The 23,759-nt window shown below is 44.5% G+C and overlaps 1 protein-coding gene across 4 annotated transcripts in view; it reads right to left on the bottom strand.

Annotated features, from left to right (window-relative positions):
- The window catches only part of DOCK1 (dedicator of cytokinesis 1), a 547,152-nt gene that overhangs the window by 58,299 nt on the left and 465,094 nt on the right, over positions 1–23,759 (bottom strand). For all 4 annotated transcript variants that reach the window (XM_024253415.3, XM_024253416.3, XM_054523055.2 and 1 more), the window contains exons 34-38: positions 21,693–21,778; positions 21,345–21,501; positions 15,470–15,510; positions 14,227–14,317; positions 10,695–10,814 (exon numbers count right to left, since the gene is read on the bottom strand). In XM_024253415.3, coding sequence (XP_024109183.1) covers positions 10,695–10,814; positions 14,227–14,317; positions 15,470–15,510; positions 21,345–21,501; positions 21,693–21,778 — 495 coding nt within the window. The remainder of the gene's footprint in view (positions 1–10,694; positions 10,815–14,226; positions 14,318–15,469; positions 15,511–21,344; positions 21,502–21,692; positions 21,779–23,759) is intronic.

Here is a 23,759-nt window from a genome sequence, read left to right as displayed (position 1 = left end):
TACTTTCATGAAATTTCCATTAGGTCCTTGTAAGCCAAATCTTCAGGAGACAATACAGGGCCACTGACAAACTAGCTCCAATGTCTGCTATGCTCCGAATATTTGTGTCTCCCTCAAATTCACGGGTTGAAATCCTCACCTTCAAGGTGTTGGTATTAGGAGATGAGGCCTTCGAGGGTGATTAGGTCATGACAGTGGAGCCCTCACAAATGGGATGAGTGGCCTCAAAACAGAGGCCCAGGAGAGCACCCCCACACCTGCCAGGACATGACAACTCAGAGAAGGCACTACTTATGTGGAGCAGGCAGAAGGCCCTCTCCAGACACCAAATCTGTGAGTGCCTTGATCTAGGAATTCCCAGGTCCAGAATGGTGAGAAATGAATTTGTGGTTTATAAACCACCCAGTCTGTGGCATTTTGTTATAGGAGCATGAAGGGACGAAGACAGTCCCCTGCATTGCTATCTCCCAGAATGGCTATGCTTCCCCGGAAAAGCGAGATGTCATCAGGAGCTCTTCCCCTTCTGGCGCTATTCTCACACTCTGAAATTCCCGTTCCTCCCAGCCATCATCTGGCAAACTTAATTTCACTCTTCAAGAAGCATGAAATGTGACCACCTCTGTGAAGTCTTCTCTAGCTCTCCAAAAGAAGGCATCACTCCTGCACCTGTGAGATAGGGAGACCCACCGCCCGCCTGTGTGATGGGCGGAAGGTGGGTTTTGTTATTTATCTGCTCATACGAGAGCCCTGATGCTAGAATTGCCTCGAGGTGGGCCCGGCTCCATCTTGGTATTTCATGGCGCAGGACGGCACTGGGCACACTGTGGGCTTTGAGAGGAAAAGCTTGTTAGTGATCCCACATAAGCTAAGGGAGCAGTGTTGTTACTGGCTCGAAAATGGACTTTCTCATGCTTTGATCATAAATTACTGTATAGGAGCAAATCATAATGAACATATGATCTCTTTGAATATTCAGGCCAAATTCTGGCTGAATAGGTTCTGCTAATATCACACTTTCAAAAATTCTAGAAATGCCCACAAGAAACCCATATGATAGCTTCATTATGTTGACCTGCAATCCCTCTTAATAACAACTGTGTTTCCAAAGGGAAACTTGGAAGATGAGAAAATTTCACCCCAAATACTTGGAAAAGAGATGCAAACATTTAACCAAAAATGGAAATTCGCTCCAAACTCCTATTTTTAGTTTACACAATGATGCAAGATGCTTTTTTATTTTATTTTATTTTTTATTTTTTTATTTTGGTGCAAGGCAAAGTGTGAACTTTGTCAAGGGAAGGTTATTTTAAGGGAAAATACAACAGAGCTCCAGCTGAAAAGAGTCACAGGGCTTCATATATCACTTGGGCTATAAATTATGTATCGCATTTGTCAACCTGCCAGGCTGTTTCTTGATTTCAGAGGTGGCTGGTGTTGGCTAATACTGACTGTCTCACTCTGACTGCATTTTCCTTATAGAAGGACTTCTATTTTCGACTCTCATCCTCCACAGAGAAGCCTGGTAATTTTCAGTGAAGTACTTGGATTAAGGGCTTTATCGAAAATTACTAGGCCTCAACCAAACACAATAAGACAGACAATTCAGAGCATCTTCAGAAAAGAACACTGGTCTGCCATGATAAAACCAAACAGAAGGCTTTTGGGGCACACTCAGGCGGGTGGCAAGAATGGAGCGGAAAAGGAGCAAGGAGTCATTATTAGCTCGGGAAGGAAGAAACGTAAAAGAATGAAAATGGAAACAGATGGAAATGACATTTTGCAGAGAGAAAGAAAAAGATTAAGAAACCAAGAGCTAGGCTGAAAGACATTCAAAACTTTAAAAAATGGTGGAAAAGCAAAAACAGAAGAATGATTCCGCGGGGAAGAAATACAGAAAGATAAGAGAACATCATTCAAAAGCCCGTGTCCAATATAAAACAGCAGCAAATCCACTCTGCTTGCTGGTTTCCAAGCACAAAGGCAGAGAAACTTTAATATCACCCGATTCCCGTCTCTCCCTGCTCCCCTGCCCCCGCTCTCCTGGGGAGCACAGACGCCATCGCAGGGGGCCCGGGATGGAGACCCCTGCTCCCTTAACAGTCTGCTCAGCCTTGTCCGGAGGCAAGCTTGTCCTGGATTCTGGAAGCCCCTATTTCCCCTAGGAAGCTGTAGACATTTCAAACAGTGAATGAGCTCTAGGGTGTATATTTCCACAGAGTAAGTACGTAATGAAGATTTCCTTAATTGCATATGGAAATGGGCCACGAGGAGACAGGCTGGGTCAGTGGAGCTGTAGCTGGGTCATGGTTTTGCCAGACTGACGTCCCACTTGGCTTCCATTTTATCAGATTACTGCAAGCCCCAGTAATCGCTGGTCTCCAAGCTTAACTGAGGTCTTAAGTCTCCTTACCCCAATATATTTGTAAAACCGGAATTGCATTGTTTCCCCTAAAATGAAATACATGTAAGATCGAACCAAGGAAATTCTTGTAAACACTCCAAGGGCTGCGGGCACATGCTCAGGACGTGAGCCTGGTGCACGCGGCGCCCTCAGTCAGGTCGGTAAGTTCTGTGGATGCCGACGGCCCTCCCTGCATGCTTGTCTGCCCCTTGGGTCACTTAATAAACTGCTGTAATCATTTGGACGAAGATTGTTATTTTTAACATACAAGATTCTAGACAGGAAAATCCAGCCCTGCTCCTGCAAGAATTTGTCTCTGTCTGATCCATAACTTTTGCAGTGAACGTGGTGCTACAGTCAAGTTAGCGTTAGCCTTGGGAAAGGAGCACACTGACAAAACCCAACCGCGATGCGGCACGTGGCAGAGTGGGGTGCGATCTGCCCCCGGCCCGGTGCTGGGGGTGCGGAGGTGGGAGGCATGGCCTTTCGTCCTCCTGGGGGCTCAGTCTGGCTCAGGAAGCAAGATCCATTAACAAACAAAATATGACCCAAATAAGGAACTTTGTGGAAAGTCTGAGTGACGGCCACCTTCTTGATCGTGTGCTGTTTGCTCAAGTGCTGGCCAGAATGTGCTCAACTCACTAACGAATGACCACCCTGAAAGCCCCATGCCTGTGTATGTGTGTGGGCGGGGAGTGTCTGGGACCTGGCGGTACTCACTGTTCAATGTTGCTGTGAGCCTAAAACCACTCTTTAAAAAGCTATTTAAAAAAATGGAGTGGAACCCAGGCCACCGCACAGCTCCCTCAGAGGGAGATCCAGAGGTGGCAGCCACAGCCACTGCCTCTGCTCCTCTGCTCTCAGGAGCTTAAGTCAGCACGGGCCCTGGGGACTCAGGGATGGTCCCTGGAGCAGCTGGGACATCACCTGGGAGCTTCTCAGAAATGCAGAGCCTCGGGGCCCACCCCAGACCAGCTGAATCAAAATCTGGATTTTAACAAGATTCCCCAGTGAACTCCAAAAGCCACGAAAGTTTGAGAGCAGTGAAATATGCCCAGAAGGCGAGAAGGCAGCCGTCATGGCAGCCGTCACACGAGACAGCAGCAAGAAGCAGCTGGTCCACGCCCGGGCAGACCATGGGAAGGTGCAAGGGCTTGGGGATCAGAGGGCATGTTCAGAAGGCCAGATGCTGTGGGTGATGAGAGGGTACATCTGGAGGCTCGATTCCTACTCTAAGGGGCCTCATGCTAGGTGAGAGGCCTGGATTGCCTGCAGAGGAGATGGGGGAATCCCTGAGGTTTGGGCATCTTTGAAGCAGTTCACGCTGTGATCCAGAGGCCACTTTATTAGAAACCAGACTGCTATCTATCTGCAGGAGCAGAAGGGTGCAGACAGGCATGGGGCCTTGGGGAGGAGAGTGGGTAGGCATCTCAGACAGACCCAGGTGAGAGGGACCGAGAGCTTACAAGGAGACACAAAGTGAACTGGATCTAGCAGCAGGGCTTCTGCCCAGAGGCCTGAGTTGTTCAGAAGTGGCCCAGGTAGAACCGGGTCAAGACGGTGCAGATCTTAGAGCCAGTCTGTCAGCAGGGAAGGCTCGCATTCCCTAAGGAACGTGCACAGACAGATCCTGAAGAGCAAACGTGACTTATCCTTGCTAAGCCCGGGAAATGAAAAATGAGATTATAATGGGATTTGTCCAAAGCACAAATGAAAACAACATCACCAAGGGGCATAATTCTAAATTTTAATAATAAAATAGGTATCAGAAAACTCTGTCTTGCTCCAACAAGGAGATGCTGCTTTTTCTTGATTTCTTACACTTTATCTTCGCAGCTGCCTGTTTCTACCTCTCTCCTATTTGCCTCATCTGTATTTCCTTCAGGGCCACGGGAGAACTCCCAAGCCACCCTTCCCTCCAGGTTCCCGCTGGTAACTGCCGTAGTCTTGACAGCTGTTTCATCACTACAGAAATGACATTGAGTCACAGGAAAAAAACCCCTTGGTGCTTGTGCTCATGCTTGATCATGCTTTTTTCCTTGCCATTTCGACATACATTTTATTCTTTCCAGACTTGAGTCCCCATTTTGTAACTCTTTCAGAAATATTTTAGCTTTTTAAATATTCCTGTAGTCTAAGGAGTAGATACCAACAGGCACGCAGGCAATTCTGGCTGCCTGTGAGGCCCCACAGGACAGTGGGCAGCTTCCGCTTCCCAGCCGCATGTGGGCGGCAGTGCTGGTCTGACGATGTTCTTGGTGCTCAACAAGAGCAAAGTCTTTGACTCAGAGCAGCACCGTCCAACAGGAACCCAATAGGAGCCACATCTGTGACTGTTCCTTTTCTTAGCTGCTACCTTTTAAAGAGTAAAATTAATTTTAGTAATATTGACTCTATCTAAAATATTACTATTTCAACATGAAATCTACACAAACAAATGAATGAGACACCTGGTATTGGTATTAGTTTGCCAGGGCTGCCATAACGAAGCATTGACTGGGTACTGGGGGCCTCAAGTCACATTCATTCACTTCCTCACTGTTCTGGAGGCCAGGATTCTGCGATCAAAGGGTCTGCAGGGCTGGTTTCCTCTGAGTCCTCTCTCCTTGGCTTGTAGACGGCCGCTTTCTTGCTGTATCCTCAACATGGTCTTCCCTATGTGTGTGTCTGTATCCTAATCCCCCTTCTTATAAGGACACCAGTCAGATTTGATTAGGGCCCACCCTAATGACCTCATTTTACCTTAATTACCTCTTTAAAGACCCTATCTCCAAATACAGTCACATTTTGAAATACTGAAGGTTAGGACTTCAACATAGGAATTTTGGGGGGATGCATCTCAGCCCATAAGAACATTTGTTTTTTTGTACTTCATCTTAGAAAGATGGTTCCCACGGGCCCAATGGCCGCATGTGGCTCAGGACTCAGTACTGGACAACAGTGAGGGTTAGAGTCCTACCGAATAATTGAGAGCTGGTTTCTCTGGTGCTCAGCTGCTCGGAGGGCTTAAAGAAAGATCTGAAACTGAGTAATGTATAAAGAAAAGAGGTTTAATCAGCTCACAGTTCCATAGGCTGTCCAGAAAGCATGGCAGCAGCTGCTTCTGGGGAGGCGTCAGGGAGCTTATACTCATGGCAGAAGGCAAAGCAGGCACAGGACCGAGAGCAGAAGGCAGGGAGGTCCCACAGACTTTTTTTTTTTTTTTTGAGACAGAGTCTCTGTTACTCAGGCTGGAGTGCAATGGCTCGATCTCGGCTCACTGCAACCTCCGCCTCCCAGGTTCAAGCGATTCTCATGCCTCAGCCTCCCGAGTAGCTGGGATTACAGGTGCCTGCCACCACACTGGGCTAATTTTTGTATTTTCAGTAGAAATGGGGTTTTGCCATATTGGCCAGGCTGGTCTCAAACTCCTGACCTCAGGTGATCTGCCCGCCTCAGCCCAAAGTGCTGGGATTACAGGCACAAGCCACCACACCCGGCCGGTCCCACACACTTTTGAACAACCCAGATCTCACGAGAACTCACTCACTCTCACGACACAGCACCAAGGAGGAAATCCACCCTTATGACCCAATCACTTCCCACCAGGCCCCACCTCCAACACTGGAGATTACAACGACTTGAGATTTGGGCAGGGACCCAGATCCAAACCATATCAGGGCCCCACACGGATCAAGGCCCTCCTTCAAGTCTCCTTGGGCTGTGTCACCTGCCCACTAAGGCCTGTGATGACCTGTGGACCATTTAAAAAGTATTTTTCCCCCGAGATAATTGCAATCTGGGAATGGAGTGTGGAAAGGTGTGCCCTGGGCCCTCCCAACTTCAAGCTTCTCAACCTTCAGCCATGGCCTTTGTCATTCCACTGCATTTAGGAAAGGCAGGAGGACGTTATTTCTCAAATGATGGCACATCCCCAAAGCAGCCAGGGATACTCAGGCCTCAGCCTTGTTTCTTAAACAAAAGTGATTCTAAGTCTGGCACAAAATGTCACACTTTGAGCTTCTCCTGTGACTCCCTTCCTCCTGCACCGGCCACCTGGTGGGATTCCCCACATTGCAGTCACGGGGGTCAGGAGCCCATTCTCTCAGGCTGCTTCTCCTGCAGGGTCCTGCCTACCTAAGCCCCCTCTTTAACGGAAGAGCAAACTCCATGACGAAGAAACGAGGATTGAGGCCCAACAAGTTTTATGAGATGCTATTCTCACATCTCTAGTTGCCGGGGAAGCCAAGTTATTTGGGAGACTAGTGTGGACGTCGTCTTTCTCAGAATACATGCATACTTAGGGGATTTCTAGATGAACTTTTGTTAATGTAGATTGGATGGTGCTCTTGATTGGAACCCGACTCACCTGTCTAACGAGCTGTGTGGTGCACGTGGGTGCCGCTCACACTCACTTGCCCCTAAGGGCACTTCTCCACCCCTTGAAGTCTGGGGTGACCATGTGATCTGCTTCAGCCAACGACATGAACACTGTCATTTTGGGGCAGAAGCCCCAGGGTTGGGGACTCCTTGCTGTCCTCTCCGGCTGTGTTCCTCTGTGGTGGAACCTCTGTTCACCTGGGTTCCGAGCGAAAAGGAGGACACGGAGCATGTGTGAGAAACACACCTGTGCTGTTTGGAGCCATGGCGATTCGGAGAGGTTCAAACTCTAGTGCAGGCCATCCAGATTGTTACAGAAGATGAATTATTTCCTACTGCTCTTTTTCCCAGAAAATGTAATGCTTGTTGATGTTAAAATGAATTTTTTGCCTTGCAGCTGATCACTCAGATACTTCAAGTTTCATTTTATCAAATTCTTTCCAGCACCTGTTCTTCGTCTCACTTTAGTTTTACAGGGATAAGGAGGCTTTGTTCCTTTTTAACATTCTCGTGGAAATATTATGGATATTCAGAAGTGGCTTTTCCATCGGTTTTATCAATACAACTACCATGAAGAGAATCCTCCTAAAACTCATTCTGATTCAAGGCCAGCCAATGATCACTTTGCCATAGCCCTTGTTCTGTCTCCACCAAAACACAGGGACATCTGAGGACATTCCTTGAGTCTGTTTTGCTTTAGCTGCCCATCCCATTTCGTCACTTGAATTCATTTTTTCTAAGGCAGGCTTTCCCAACCTGGACACGACAGGGATTCTGGGCTATTTCTTTCTGGTGTGGGGGGCCATTGTGCACTGTTGGAGGGTTAGCAGCACCTTCTCTTCCCCCAGTCAGGAGAACCCACAATGCCTCCTGCAGATCTCAGTTGAGAACCACTGTTCTGAAGCGAACACATTCGTTTTGCCCCTCCATGTGATTTTTTTGATGAACTATCACAATGTAGAAAAAGATATTTGGCTACCTTTGCTAAAAAAAAAAAGACTCTGTTTTTTTGATTTATCATTTATTGAAGGCCACCTGTCCTGCCATACATGAGCATTTCTCATCTGTCAGGAAGCATTGTTAAATGCTGACTTTTCATTCATTTGTTTGTTCTTTCCACACACGTCCATAACGTAATGAGCAAGTGCTGTGTGCCAGGCACTGTTCCGAGCATTAGATGCATGGTGGGGAATCGACGTGTGAAGCTCTGTCTTCACAGAGCTCAGAGCCTACTGGGGAACTCATTAAAGAAACACACAAGCAAATCTATCATTGCAAATGATAGTGGGCGCCATAAAGGAGAAAAGAGGATGTTTCCGTGGCTGGAGAAGAGGTGACATTTAAGCTGAGACAGGAAGGAGTAAGCCCAGGGCACTGCAGGGAGACATTCCTTGAGTCCACCATGCACGCGTGGTCCTTTACCACAAAGAAACACCCCAGAATGCCAATCGTGCCCAGATTGAGAAAGCCTGGCTTAGAAAAAGCTAATTCAAGTGACAAAATGGTACAGGCAGAAAAAGGAAAACTGACACAAGCAATGTCCTCAAGGCAGCGCAGCAGAAACCCGCTGGGCAGTGTTAGGGAGGGCTGGTGCATTTCAGGACGCAGAGGGGCCAGTGTGGCTGGAATGCAGAGGGCAAGGGAAGGAATGAGGGTGGAGAGGTCGCGGGAGCCAACGCTGGTCAGAGGATCTGCTGCCACAAAGAGAGCCCGGCAACAGCCATCAACAAATGCACATATTCCTTCAGTCTGGTGACCTCTGGCCCTCAGGCCTCCCGGCCACCCTGGGGTCCCTGCCTCCTGCCCTGCCCATTCTGTAGCACTGCTCACCCTGGAGCCAAGAAGCCACTGCGGGGAAGGGATGGCTGCATTTGCTCCATTTCTTTACCAGTTTGCTGAGAAACAGGATTCTCCTGGCTAACCTAGTACAAGTTTAGTAATTGGCCCTAATCCTCAAAGCTTCTCATTCAAGTGGAACAAAAATATATCCTGTTCCACTACAGCAGCAGTCCCCAACCTTTTTGGCACCAAGGACTGGTTTCAGGGAGGAAAATTTTTCCATGGACTGGGGTAGGGGATGGTTTCAGGATGATTCAACGGCATTACATTTATCGTGCACTTTATCTCTATTATTATTACATTGTAACACATAACGAAATAATTATACAACTCACCATCATGTAGAATCAGTGGGAGCCTGAGCTTGTTTTCCTACAACTAGATGATCCCATCAGGGGAAGATGGGAGACAGTGACAGATCATCAGGCATTAGATTCTCATAAGAAGTATGGCACCTAGATCCCTCACATGCACAGTTCACAATAGGCATCATGCTCCTGTGAGAATCTAATGGTGCTGCTGATCTGGCAGGACGCGGAGCTCAGGTGGTAATGTGGGCGATGGGGAAGGGCTGTAAACACAGATGAAGCTTTGCTCGCTCACCCGTTGCTCACCTGCTGCTGTGCGGCCTGGTTCCTAACAGGCCACGACCTGTACCAGAGGCTGAGGACCTGGGGTTTGGGGACCCCTAAACTACAGGACTGGGTGTAATTCACAGAACATTTCTGATCCTTATTTCCAAGCAGCCTTTGGGAGCCCACATGCCATTCTGAAAACGTCAGACTTTCTCCCTGTGTCAAGAATGGCAGGGACAAATAAAGGATGCAGCAACGCTTACTCCAAATGTGAGCAGAATCCCAAGCTCGTGACCACGGGGACTCTGTTAGGTCATTGTTTTCAGTGGGGTTTGGTTTACATCAACAGCCACAAAAAGGGGCAGCCATCATCCCTCCCGGGCATCAGTGCAATTGTGGGTAGGACTGTGTCCCCAGAAATATTTGAAGTCCTAACCCCTGGTATTTCTGAATCTGACCTTATTTGGAAACAGGGTATTTGGATGTAATCAAGGGAAGATGAGGACCTGCTGGAGGAGAGTGGGCCCTCATCTAACCGCTGGTACCTCCTAACGAGAAGGAGATTGAGACAGAGACTCGCATGAGGAGAAGGCCTGTGATGACGGAGGAAAGGCTTGGAGCGATGTGGTTACAGATGACCAGTGCCAGAGACCGCCAGCAACACACGCAAAGGAAAAGGCACGGGGCAGATTTTCCCCTGCAGCCTTCAGAGGGGGCGGCCACGCCAACACCGTGACCTTGCAGCTCCCAGCACTAAGCTATGAGAATACATTCCCGTGGTTGAAAGCCACCCAGTTTGTGCTACAGCAGCCCTAGGATGTGAACGTCGGTACCTTCATGAAGTGTGCTAGTCAGTTTTCTCAAAGAAAAAAAAGAAAAAGAAAACAGGTTCTGAAATGAGTTAGGAATCTTGATGAAACCAAACAAGGAGTTCCAATGTCACTCCGGTGGCAGGTTTTAAAAACTTCTGAAATTGAAACACCTTTTTTTTTTTTTAAAAAATAGTTACTGCATATCTTAATCACAAGAACTACAGTGATCAAATATAATACTGGCTGATTAAAATGACAGCAGGTTTCCTTTTAGTGGAAGTCAAGTGGAATCTATAATTTTGTTTAAGCCAATTAAACTAGAAGCCACCAGGATGGAGCAACATCCATCCTACCATGGGATTAATTCTTCCGTGACAACAGAAAGATGCAGGATGTCAAAGGAATACATTAGCTCTGTGGGCACGGAAACACCTCCGAATCAGTGTTCCAGACTTAGTTCCCTCTGGTAAGGGTTATAAAAATACTTGGTGCTTTTTTAGAGCATCTATAAAAGGGCTATTGATTTTTTTTAAAAAAAGATTTCTACTTTTAAGCGCAAGCTGAGGGAACATGCATAAAACATTTCAATATACAATTTGTAATAAATTTCTGGTTCTGCAAAAATCACATGCTAAAAAACGTGTTTACAACGCTGCAGGTAGGTGCATGGAAAGAGGAAAACAAGAACGATTGCTTTTTGTGTTTTACCTTGCCTTTGTCGAAGTAGTGGATGATTTCCTGGTAGAGCTGCTCCTTCAGCTGTCCCTGCGTGGTGGCCTGGTACCCGTCCCGCTGGGTGAGGTGGGCCACACACACATCCTCCGACCACTAAGGGAGAAGCAGAGCATGAGCGGACCCGAGGCGGACACACCCAGGGACGTCAGAACGGTGTGAGCTTTGCATCGGACACGCGTGTGGGCTGCGATTCTGGAGACACGTGTGGCTGCTGTCAACAGGCTGGGGATTGCCAGGACAGAGCCTCTGTCCGGACATACCGACAGGCATAAAAGACTTGGGGGAGGCACAGCTGCAGTGGGGTTCAGACAAAAGAAAAACCCAGCAGGTTCTGGAAAGCACAGAACTGGCAGCTTGCAAATGACACCTCCTAACATCCTGGGACAAATCAGGAACCAGGTGATCCAGGGCCATCCTAAGAGTGGCACCCCAGGGCTCTGGTCTCGGTGCTGCGTGGGTTGGCATTTTAATCAACAGCAAAGATGGTACATGGAACACACAAGTCACCCAGAAAGGGACTAGAAAGGCTGTCAAGCTCCTTAAAGATGGGGAGGTGTCTTTGCACCATCAGCCATAGGCAAGGTGCTGGGCACAGAGTCAGGGCTTGGCCAGTATTCCTGGAAGCAGTGGTGCAGTTGGCGTGTGAGCTGAAGATGCACGATGAGACATGCCAGAGGGAAGGCGAGGCCACTTGACAGATACAACGTGTCAGCTCCTGAACTTGGGCTCAACACATCGGTGGCATTAAGTATAGGGTTCAATAAAATTCAGCAGCTATTTGATGAGGACCTGCTGTGTGCCACAAACTAGGTCAAAGAGGAGGCGGAAGATGCCTGACCCCCAGGATGGTGCGATTCTACATTAGAGAATAATGACACAGAACAACACGGCGTGAGCTAGGACCGGGCCACTGCACTCTAGCCTGGACAACAGAGCAAGACCCTTCCACAAGAAGAAGAAGAAAAAAAAAAAAACAGAACAAGAAAAAGAACACTGCGAAAAAGACTCCACGGGCACCTAAGGGCAGGAGGCATGTGCTCCCACTGGGCAGCCTGGAGGCTCACAGGAGGACACGGTGAGCATGGGCTTGCTTATTGCTGGCCATAGGAGAGGGAGCTTGACCCTGTTTTCAGCCAGGCCAGGGAAGGTGCTGCAAAGGCACTAAGTGGGAAGCTGGGGTCCAGGCAACGGGGCAAGGCTCTGTCAGCTGCTTACTGTCTTAGCAAAGGTCCTGCCCCACTTTCCTGAAACCACGGGCTGGGGAGCACCTCCCGCTGGACATCAGGGCTCCCAGGCACAGGGCACAGGCCCTGTATGGCTCTGCCTTTCCAGAAAGGTCAGGCAAGAGTGAGAAGCCTTTAAGTGGTCTGCAAGATTTTTCACCTTAAAATTGAACTTGCATATCTCCATCACAATTGGACAAACTCTTTAACTTTGAAGTTTGTACAACATAAATTGGTCTACTTTTATTGGAGGATGGAAAATAAAAGTAAAACTAGATTCTGAAACATAACCACAATAAAATAAATTAAGAACAAGCAAGTTCAGAATCCAAATGACTTCCTTGCATTTTTAAATCACTTTTGCAAATGAAAACGTTGACTAGGGAAGCAAAAATCCTCTCTACCTTCCACCTCCACATGGAGATGTAATAATTTGATTGCTAGGCGAAAAACTAAAGTTTTTATTGCTCTTGGTTTTGACGAAAGATATACCTAACCAAAAGAGAAGATTCTATTTGAGGATTTTCAGTTAACAAACAATAATATATCTGTCATACTGAAGAATTTTCGCAACAACACAAATCATGTTCTTTAGTGAGTTGATTAGCATGAATTCACATTTACAGTAATATCAAAACATATTTAGAAAAAATTGCAAAATGTAATGGGACAAAAGATATGGAGAGAGATTATGTAGCATTCCCCATTAAACTGGAAAATTCAGAAGCTCAGGGGAAACAACAATGCAATTGGGCCTATCGATTTGAGTTGTGAAACAAACCATCATGCAGTTTGTGACAAACCCATCTGTACTCAATAAATCTAATGATTAAACAAATGATGCTTTATGCACATATATATGTTTTACATTCACACATGCATATAAAAGTTTACGTTCTATGAGAGACGGAGTAAGGGTTGAGTGAGCAGTTTGTCAACCCCATTTTAATTTCCCTGGGGTAAAAGAAATATCTTCACATTTGCAAAAAACACCTTGTTACTGAAATTTGAGTTTTGAATAAATGAAGGCCATCAGAATTCATAGTGGGATAGCTGGTATCAGATGTACCAACTGAAATTTCCATCCTCATAAATTATGCTCCTTGGGAGAGCCTTATGTGGCACGGGGCCAAATGGGTCCTCAGACAGCCAGCCTCAGGAGGACAACTGATGAGGCCCCTCCAGACTGAGCTGAGCTCTGTGTGTTTTATTTGTAACAGACACTGCTGTTTCCAGGCAGAGGCAAATTTCCACGCTCACACGTCTCTAGGGCAGCCTGTGTATATTTGTGTCACAGAAACTATCAGAAATTTCAGGATCGGGCCAAAGACGGAAAGAGTCTTACCAGAGTTTTACTCCATAACACAATGTCTTCCTTAACTCCTATTACCTAATTGACACTACTGAATGCCCATTTAATGTAATTTTCTCTGGTTTTCTTTCATTACATTTTTGGTTTTTGGGAGGCTGGCCTGGATTTGGAAACATGACTCCTTGAATGAGCAGTCTTTGTGGAATGCCACCAAACTAAATTCTAATTCTTGTAACTGTTCTTATTTATCCAGTTCATAATTTTTCAAATTTTTATAAGGATGTCATGAGCAAGATCATCTAATAACTTGCTGAAGTTGTGAAATATAAAACTAGAGGCTGTATAGCAATTTATCCATCCATCCATCCATCCATCCATATGTCACTGTAAACAAAGAAAGTCAATGTCTGAAGCCATCTGAATAATAAAAGAACCACTAAGAGTAGACAGTTGTCATGCCAGACTTGTGCTAGGAGCAACACTCTTTAGAAGAATCAGGCAGAGAGCACTAGCAGGAGGTCTCAACGTGAACTGATGATAGAGTGAAAAGTCATGATCTGGTCCCCGACTCTTTACTAAGACAATTAGGGGTATGTCTCATCCTATCTCTTAGCTGTTCCACCAGGAAAATTCCTTCTTGATATTGTTCTCCACCATCCTGGAGTCCTGGAGTCCTGAACAAGGAATTGTAGAATCTCTAACTTGCTGTCAGCTCACAGCCAAGTGACGGGAGTTTATAATGCTCAGTGATCACCTGCTATGACATCTAATTAAATCTGCATTCAGCAGGGACAAATCTCTAATCAAAGTACTTCCTAAATATTTTTGTTCATATCCTTGCATTTATTTAGTCAATTTCATAAAAACTTAAGTTATAGGCCACTAAAATTTGCCATGGAAAAATACAATTCTGAATACGCTTAGAATTTATAACAATAGAATCATCAAAGTGACTGGTAATTGACATTACCTTAAGAAGCTTTGCATGGAGAAGCAAGGTGTAAGCTGCTTCGGTGTAGTTATCACACTCCTTGTGCAGGTCACAGAGCTTGTACAAATACCTGAGACAATAAAACAGAGGTATGTCCTTAAAATGTCACTAAATAATCTGTGTTGAGGATTGCAAGAGCTAAATTCTATGTTCAACAGTAAATCACAGCTACACTTTCCTTTTACAATGTTCATAATTTATAATGCCTTAAAAATTTTTGGTATAGAAAGCACTAAGAAAAACTCAGGAAAAAAATAAAGATGATACACAAAGGTAGAATTTTCCTTCAAATTTTTCATTCCTTTTCATTTTCCCTTAAACATTTTTAATGAGACACACAATGCTTGATTGTGATTTCCTGCATTTCTACTGAGTCCAAATGTACAAAAAAATCCGTAAAAATACAAATCCATCCGAATAAAGAGCTCCAATGATTACAATCAATGTGATCAAAAGAATTTCTTTGCCATAAAGAAATAAAGGTAACTGAGTTATTAAATTCACATAGTATGTTTTTAAAAAGGAGAAGTAAAAACAATCTTAGAAATAGAAAAGTAGACAATCACACTCAGTGTAATAAACACATCACTAAAAACTCATGCCGCATAGGTTACATCCTTCTAGTCTCCAGAGCGGTAATCTTGCTAATTATTTGACACTAGACTTTAGAAGTAACCAAGAGAGAAGGGCTCAATCACAGTCCCTCACTCCAGGGAGCAAGGCGAGTAGGGGAGCAAAATCCAGCAGGAAATGCAAAATGTTTCTCTTCTTCATGGAAGAAAGACATAAAAAACATGGGACTGTGGCATCAGTTAACTAACAGCACACTGAAAAATTATAACTCCCCTATGTCTGGTAAAGTTATAACCGGATTTCTCACTGGATCATATAACTTACTGTGAAACATTAAAATTTATGTTCTTATCTTTTTGCAAAAGGGCCACATGAGTTGGTCAACAGGTACAAAACGCTGTGAAAGAATTATTTGTAGTTTTGCTTCTGAGTTGGCTAATGGTGACCACCAAGAACTCTGCACTGGTCTGGACAAGCTACACAAGAGCTGAGAATGTACCTGGGAGCTCCACCAAACTCTACCTTATACGTTTCACAATTTTCTACAAAATAAACCTTTGTGGCTATAACACATTTCTTAGCATACGTAAACATACAACATATATTATTATTTATAATTAACATGCAGACAAGCGTGATGCATACATACCTTATATACATTTCTTCTCTTTCAATTTCTTTGTAGAAATTCTGAAAAGTTAAACCATAATACTGTTTTAAGAAATCTGTTCCACAAAAGGTATCACATGCACAATAAAAATTCAAGATACTTCATCTTGTGTCAAACACATCCAAATGGACCCAGCTCCGGATCAGAACCATAAATTCACATAAATTGCAAAACCATCTTACACGGTTCTTCACTTTTTTTTTTTGCTAGTCAAACACAATTACATTTCTACACTGAACACTGTGATGACTAAAATCAATTTCTGCCACTTGAAAGTCACTTGTCTTTAATTAAAACAAGGTATTGCCCAAAAAGACATGAAGACATGATATCTTAGCTATAGTAATCTCATTAGAATAAATGAATACACAAATAAATATCCCAAATTTGGGAATAAGCAAATAAGCATCATCAACATGATTTAAAGCTTTCTGGGCCCAGCCTCAGCAAGAGCTACAAAAAGGCAATATGATAATACAGACCTGAGTTATGCAATACACTAGCCAGTAGCCACATATATTAAAAGGTAAAGTAAATTTAATTAACACTGAATAAATAATTCACTTCCCCAGCTGCACTTGCCACACTTGGAGTGCTTAACAGCCACATGGGGCCAGTCTACTGTATCGAACAGTGTAGACACAAGACACTTCCATTATCCCAGAACTTTCTGGTAGACAGCACTGTTCCAGGCAGACAAACCTTCCAAACCACGGTTAAAAAAAAGGGCTGCCTCTGCAAAAGCCCCCTGTGTATAAACACTGATGGAGAAAGCTTAGTTAGTTAGTAGATTAAAACCAATGGATTATTTCTACATATTTACTGGAAAATATCGTCTGGTTGAGCAATAACATTTCTATCAAAATTATATTTCTTAAGGTGAACATCTCCATAAACACTTTAAAATCTTTTTCACACAGGAGCCACCAGAGGCACAGAAGTCACCCCACAAGGCCTAAGGTAAGGAAACATCAGAGTCACTTTCAATGTGAAATTTAGCACCTAAAAATGATGTTAGCCCCTAGAATCGGAGCCTGAAGTAACTAGTGAATATCACCATTACAGAGACATACAATTATCCAAGAAATGGCATAGGCTCTTGAATTTCATGAGCAAAACCCAGCATTGCTTCTACAATTGATGTCTCTGAAAAGAAATGATAACTAAGTCTAGAAAATAAGCAGGGGCACATTTAGAAAAATGCACCAAGATTTTCAAGTTTTGTTGCCGGTGACACTTTAACGTCCTCCAGTTCATATGACACGGCTCAGTAATGAGGATATTTTCAGCTGACAACTCAGTGTCGCAACAAAGAGAATCTGCATCAAAGGCAGAGGATAAGCCCTTCATTTCCAACTCAAACTCGCCAGTATTTACAAGCTACGGTTTTACACCATCCCCTTTTGTACCCGTATTTTTAATCCTTTCTAAGGTTTTGATCATTTTTCTTTACAATTTCACAACAGGAATATCATGCGACCTTAATTCCTCTCTCGGAGATACGAAATGTCTTCTATTTTCTGCCTGTGCTGAGTCCTGTTCCCTTCCTAGGACTTCAAAACCTCTCCACAACCGAAGTACACTCATCTCCAATCCCAATTTCTATATAAAACCTTTGTGTTTCTTACGTAAAGGTTCACGTGGTGCTCCCACTCCTGGGCTCCGCGGGCAGCCTTGTCTCTCAAGTCCCCCCACACCAGCGCTGACTGACGTCTGTGCCAAGCTTGCAGCTCAGCTCCCAGAGGAACCCCATTGGGACCGGCCCCCCAACTCCAATCCACCGCTAGGCATTGATCTTTTAGAACGCAGACATCTGCATTATATTTCCAATTTGGACTAAAACAGATACCAAGATTTTAAAAATACTGTACCCCACTCTGCATTTAATTAGCCTTGTCAAGAGGCCAGGAAGAGAAGTAACCAGCACCTGCAAATAATGACGAGTCTACCAGTCTCAGAGATGGAACGTGTGGATGACTGCACAGAAGCACTAAGTGATACTCAGCAACATTAATGACCAATAATTAAAGATGCTCGATTATGAGCTGCCAGTGAAATTCTAGTTAAAGCATTACAAATATACATCCAAGATCCAACATACATGCAGACATCCTTGCAGGAGACGTCCTGGGGACTTAGGTGGCCAAGCAGAGTGACTGCTGCGTCTCTTGCTTTTTCATTTTCTTTCTTCTTTTTTTTTTTTTTTTGAGACAGAGTCTACCTCTGTTGCCCAGGCTGGAGTGCAGTGGTGTGATCTAGGCTCACTGCAACCTCCGCCTCCCGGGTTCAAGCTATTCTCTTGCCTCAGCCTCCCGAGTACCTGGGATTACAGGCACCCAACACCATGCCCAGCTAATTTTTGTATTTTTAGTAGAGACGGGGTTTTACCATGTTGGCCAGGCTGTTATCAAACTCCTGACCTCAAGTGATCGTCCCTCCTTGGCCTCCCAAAGTGCAACAGGCGTGAGCCACCGCACCCGGTCCTATTTTTGTTTTTTTAAGGGCAAGAAAATAGGACATGAAGGAGCCTACACAACTTACAATGTTCCACTAACTGTGTTTTGTAAGAAACCACAAAGCTGGTTCTAAAGGAAACGTGGCAACAGACTTAAAGAGCATTGGTAAATTCTATGTTCTTTATTTTATTAATTTAATTTTTTAACTTTAGGCTTCATTTCTTCTTAGTGACTAACAGTATACTTTATACATCTCCAATATCTATAAATCTATATTCATTTAGAGATGGTTATACATATCCATCTCTATTACACACTGTTTCTGTAATAAAAGTACCAGGAGAAAAGGGAAAAACTGACCAGGAAATTGAGCTGGGCAGTGAGTATCTGTGGTTAGGAGACCTATCTACCTATCTTTAAAACTCTGGTTTCTTGTTTCTCTTTATTCCACAGATTTATTTTCTAAATGAAAAAACTGTGACAGTTGGGTTCCATTTTATCATCCCCAGGAGATGGTTAAGAGCAGAACACTTGATTTTTCATCAAATGATTCAGGACGTTCCCATTTGAAGAAAGTTAATAATGTCAGATAATCTTGAGAACCCTGGGTGTGTTTCTTAGTTAAAACTGAGCAAGTGCAGACCACAGTAAAAGTACGTGGGCACTGAGTCTGGCTCTGAATGAAAGAGGAACACAGGTTCACATTAGAAACTGTGATTGTAGGTTTTATTACAAGAGTTTGTTTCCTGACCCTAGATTCAGGTAGTAAGAGCCCATATTCAGAGCACACCACCATTTCTCCACTGTTTCATGTCCTGGTGAGCATAAGAGATCTTGCTTAAAACAAATAGAAGTCTCAATCATCAAAGCTGGAAGACTAATAAACTTATTGATAATTCTTCCTTCTGGGCACTTATCAGCCTCTTAGATCCCCTTGAGGATTAGAAGGAACACTAGCAAGTTATGTCCATAGTAGGGAAGGATTTTGTAAAGTTCTCCATTTCTTCCCAAATAGAAAAATAATGGTTCCTATTTCATGTCAGTCACATAGGCACCACGACAATAAATTGCTTTGAACGTTGGTCAGAGTGCAAGAAGACAGTGAAGCAAGCGTCAGGTTCTTTTCTGTCTGTAAGATCAGACCAACTGACCTGGGGCAGAGCTTGCTGCTGTACCACTTGGTCAGTCTCCAGGTGAATATAAAGACAAACACGGCAACGGCCCAGACCTCAGGGCCAGACATCAGAGGCCAGTAATTTCTACAGTAGCCTAAGACACCATGATGTATCTGCAAACATTCAGATTTTTCAAGCTCACAGATTCTGTGTCCAGTTGATTGATGAGACCATCAGAGGCATTCTTCACACCGTTACAGTGTTTTAGATTTCCAGAATTTGTTTTTGATGATTTCTTAGTGTCTCTACATAGTTTACCCATCTTCTTTCATGTTTTATCTACTTTTCCCATTAGAGCCCTTAGGATATTCATCATAGTTGTTTTAAATTGCAGGTCTGATGATTTCAAAACCTCTGCCATATCAGAGTCTGGTTCTAACGCCCGCTCTGCCTCTTCACTGTGTTTTTGTCTTTAGCGTGCATTGTAATAATACGTTGAAAGTGAACATGATGGACTGGGTAAAAGGAATCTAGTACTGGCTCCAGTGGTGGTTTCCGTTCCTGGGCTTCCACTCTGTGGTTCTCTGTATCCTCCTGTTTCTCTGGGTTTGGGGTCAGAAGTTTGTCTACAGATCTAAGAAGATGGAACTAATAATTGTTGACTGTTTTCAATTTGTTCAGCTTTTTTCTTGTTGTGAGGACAGGAGTGACAATTTGCAAGCTCTTTACATGCTGGACCAAAAACTGGTCCCTTATATCTAGATTTTCAAGGAAAAGAAAACTTGTTAGAGAAATGTTTATCATTAGCCTAAACAGGCTGTCCAGCCATGCGATGAAGGGGCGAAGACTGCTCATGAGCTTTTAGCTGTGAAGTTCCTCGTGGCAAAGCACAGATCCAGCACTGATACCATAGTCGATGAAAAGTGAAAGCATTCCTTTTCGTTTATCTTTTTAATCCACACAACTCTGGCTTTTTAAAGAGTGAATGATGTGTCATGTTCCTCCTGGCATGAAAGTCCATTTCCATGAGCATAAAGCACCCACGAGTCCACACAAGGGGTGGATGTGGCAGTGAGGGCTATGTATCCACATGTTGTTGGCGACTCTGAAATCCAGAGGCCAGTGGCTAGGCAGAGAAGGGAGGTAAGTAGAGCAAAGCAGGAGTAGTGTTTTCTTGCATTCCTGCCATGGGACAGGCAAGGAAACTTGAGGAAAACCCTACTATGGCCACGAGTCAGCCCTTATGGTTCTTTATAAGAGAAGCAGCGAAGAGAGAAGCAGAGAGCTCTGGAGGCAGGTTGTGGGAGTGACGAGGCTGCTGAGAGCCATGAGGCTGGCCAGGAGCTGAGCTTGTGGTAAAGCTTCCCAAAAGCTCATTGGTACTAATGGAGTTCCTGGAATCCATGTTCCTGTATCAGGGCAACAGCAGGAATGCAAAAGGCAGACAGATGGCAGCAGCCAAGGTCGTCCAGGCGTCTGCTCTCCATGGTGCCCAGATCTGGTTTCCTGTGGCTGCTGTAACAAATTACCATAAACCTAAAACAACAGATATGTTTCTTCTCACAGTTCCAGAGGCCAGAATCTGAAATCAAGGTGTGAGTAGGACAACGTTCCCCTAGAAAGCTCTAGGGGAGGATCCTTTCTGGCCTCCTCAGGCTTCTGGTGGCTCCAGGCATTCCTTGGCTTGAGACTGCATCCCTCCCATCTCCGCCTCCATCTTCACAAGGTCTAGCCTGTTTCTGTGTCTTCTCCTCTTTTGTCTCTTATGAGGACACCTGTCATTGGAGTTAGTACCTCTCCCCTCCCCTTGCATGTAATCCAGGATAATCCCATCTGAGATTCTTATTTAATTATATTTGCAGGGCCTCTTGTTTCCAAATAAGGTCTCATTCACAGGTTCTAAGGACTGGGGGATGGATCTACCTTTGAGGCCACCATTCAGCCTATGTACTACATAGCATGCGTTTATAGTCTCCTAATCACAAAGCCTTAAGGCTGTAATCCATGAGGCACTGCCCTGGCTGCAAAATACGGTGACTCATCATTCACAATGACAAGGAGAGCGATGTTAAAACGTCCAGAGATGGGACCATTTTACAGACTTATTCAGAGTGGATGACTTCATGATTCCTTCCCTGCAGCAGATGAGGAAACAAGCAAAGGAGATTGTTCTGCCATGGAAAGCTTCGTGGCTGACTGTCATAGATAAGGGCTGGGGCACTCCCCGCTTCAGTTTCTGGTGTGCTGTGAAAACTGAAAAAACGTGAGTAACCTTTCACTCACCAGCACATTGACGGTGCAGCTCATGCGGTTTTCTTTGTTCTCGTCGTGCATGATGGTTCTATAATCCAAAAGCCTTTCCATTAAGCGCACAACGAGTTTTACAAAAGTTTCTCCTGTTTTGGCGAGGTATTTGTGCTTCCTGCAGTGCTCCAGAAGGCTGAAAAATAATTATACACACCTTGTTAATCACACTCAGAAAAAGAAACTCAACAGAGGTGCAATTTTAACTATTTCCCATTATTAACACATTTTAATTATTTCTGGGCTACAAAGTTCATTGTAGTCTAATTACGGTCTCTCTGTCTCTGTGTCTCTCAGACATAAATCCCACTGCTAATCAACACTTACATTTTATCAAATAACACTTTGTACTGTTCGTCTCCTCTGCCTCCTTCGACTTCATGATCCAGCTTGGTGATGATCTCATTTTCAAACTATAATTAAACAGAGGAAGCGTAAATAATCAGCATGGCGAGTATTTCATTTTATGACTTGAGTGTCAATAGAACATAAATCGGCAAGAGAGATCATCACAGACGGCTACCCTCTGCCTTTGAAGCCTCATTTAAGAGTTGCCAACACAGAACCCCTGGAGGTTTCTGATGATCCCCTGCCACAGGGGGACCTTTCATTTCCTTTTCTGGTTAATGGAGCCTGAACATGCATGTCCTGATAGCAGGAGCAAGAACTAGGGGAAGAAAGACAAGGAAACCATAGGGGAAAAGAAAAAAAAAAAATCAAAGCGCAGCATGAAAAAAAGTCTCAAACTTCATCTCTACAAACACGTAACATCTAAAATAGCTTGTTGGTTCCTGAAATGAACAGATGGTGCTTCCCCTGCCAGTGAAGAGTTCTCAGAAATCTGAAAACATCCTAGGGGCCACTTAGCTGCCATTCCTTGATAGATCCTAGTGAAATACCTCACTCTGGCTGAAAAAATGTTCTAAAGAGCAAGAGGAGCAATGTCCCTAAAGATAGACCAGCAGGCACCTCAAGAAGGTCCATCTCCAGCCTATCCTCCATCCCCAAAGCTTCTGATTAAATTTCCTGGGAATCAGGGTGCAGAAGGGTCGCCAGTATCAGCTAATTATGTCTCAGATCCATGCTTTCAGAAAAACTCTAAATTCTGGGGGGTGGAAATCTCTAAAATGTCTTCAAGTGTCTGATCAGGCTGAAAAAAACCTCGATAACAATGGACACGTTTTCCCCATCCTCACTGCCCAGTTCCCCATCTCTGGCAGAGTTCAGAGCCATCTCAGTACTGGGACTCCGGCCTGGTGACCAGCCATGCTGCAGGGGGCCCTGAGGTTACCATCAACTTGTGCCAGTAGCAAGGAGGGGCTGTGAGATTGTTCATTCCCGTAAAGATGAGACATGCACACTCTAAACTGAAGGAAGATGGACAAAGGAAGAATTGAAGAAAGCTGAATCCAGGGTTCAGAAAGCAAGTACGCCATGGGCATGTATGCAAGGCTCTCCAGGATCTCTCTAAAGCCATGTTCAATCACCTACTTTCTCAGGCAACAATTCTCAAGCCGCCCGTTGTTATTAGGATCCCAGTGGAATTTAAGCTGAGTGAGAGGAAGAATTTTTTTTTGGTCATTGCTCTAGCCAGCCCCAAAACCTCAAACAGTGCCTTTGATGCTCTAATGGAATGAATGTGCTGTGTGCACATAAACTACTGAATACAGTCGGTCTTAGACCAACTTAGATTGGATTAAAGTGCTTAGAGTGGATAAAGCTGGAGAGGGCTTAATATGTCAGCAAAGGAGTGGTCTAGAGGGTTGATAAATCACAACCTGCATTCTTGGCCAAGCCAAGTCCAGTCGTGAAAACAGCTCATCCAGAGTGCCTGTGACAGACACTGTGGGCGCTGGAGACTTGGGGATGCCCCTGCAGGAGCAGCTGACTGTGGCCCCCTGAGAAGCAATTAGCAAGGAGCCGTGAAACCCAAGGAGGGGCCTCAAAATGGGCACAGACGCCCTGCCTGTCCTCGATCAGTACACACTGCCCAAAGCCACAGCTACAGATGAAACAAAGGCTTTCAGGGCTGGAGAGAAGTATTGATTCTTGCCTGACATCAAGGACTCAGCAACATCCCCAGAACCCGGACCTTTATTTTCTTCTTGATCTTCTCCATAGTCTCCTCCCCCAAATAAACACTTCTTTTTGATTCTGTCTGGCCTAAGAAGTTCAAGGATTTTAGCAGCATAGACAGATGGTTCTATTGAAGAAGGAGGAATGAACTGCTTTAGATGTTTTTCTCTTGAAATCTCACATTAACAATTTTTACTGTAAAATAACAACCTTTTGATACTAACCACTACTATCCTGCCCTTTACAGAAAAGAATTCTGCAAAAGGTAGTACTTTTTGGAATCACATACAAGGGAGATCACTTGGTGGTAGCCCAGAA

This window comes from Pongo abelii, chromosome 8 (assembly GCF_028885655.2).
Source record: "Pongo abelii isolate AG06213 chromosome 8, NHGRI_mPonAbe1-v2.0_pri, whole genome shotgun sequence".
NCBI lineage: Eukaryota > Metazoa > Chordata > Mammalia > Primates > Hominidae > Pongo > Pongo abelii.
This window is presented reverse-complemented; position numbering and strand designations above follow the sequence as displayed.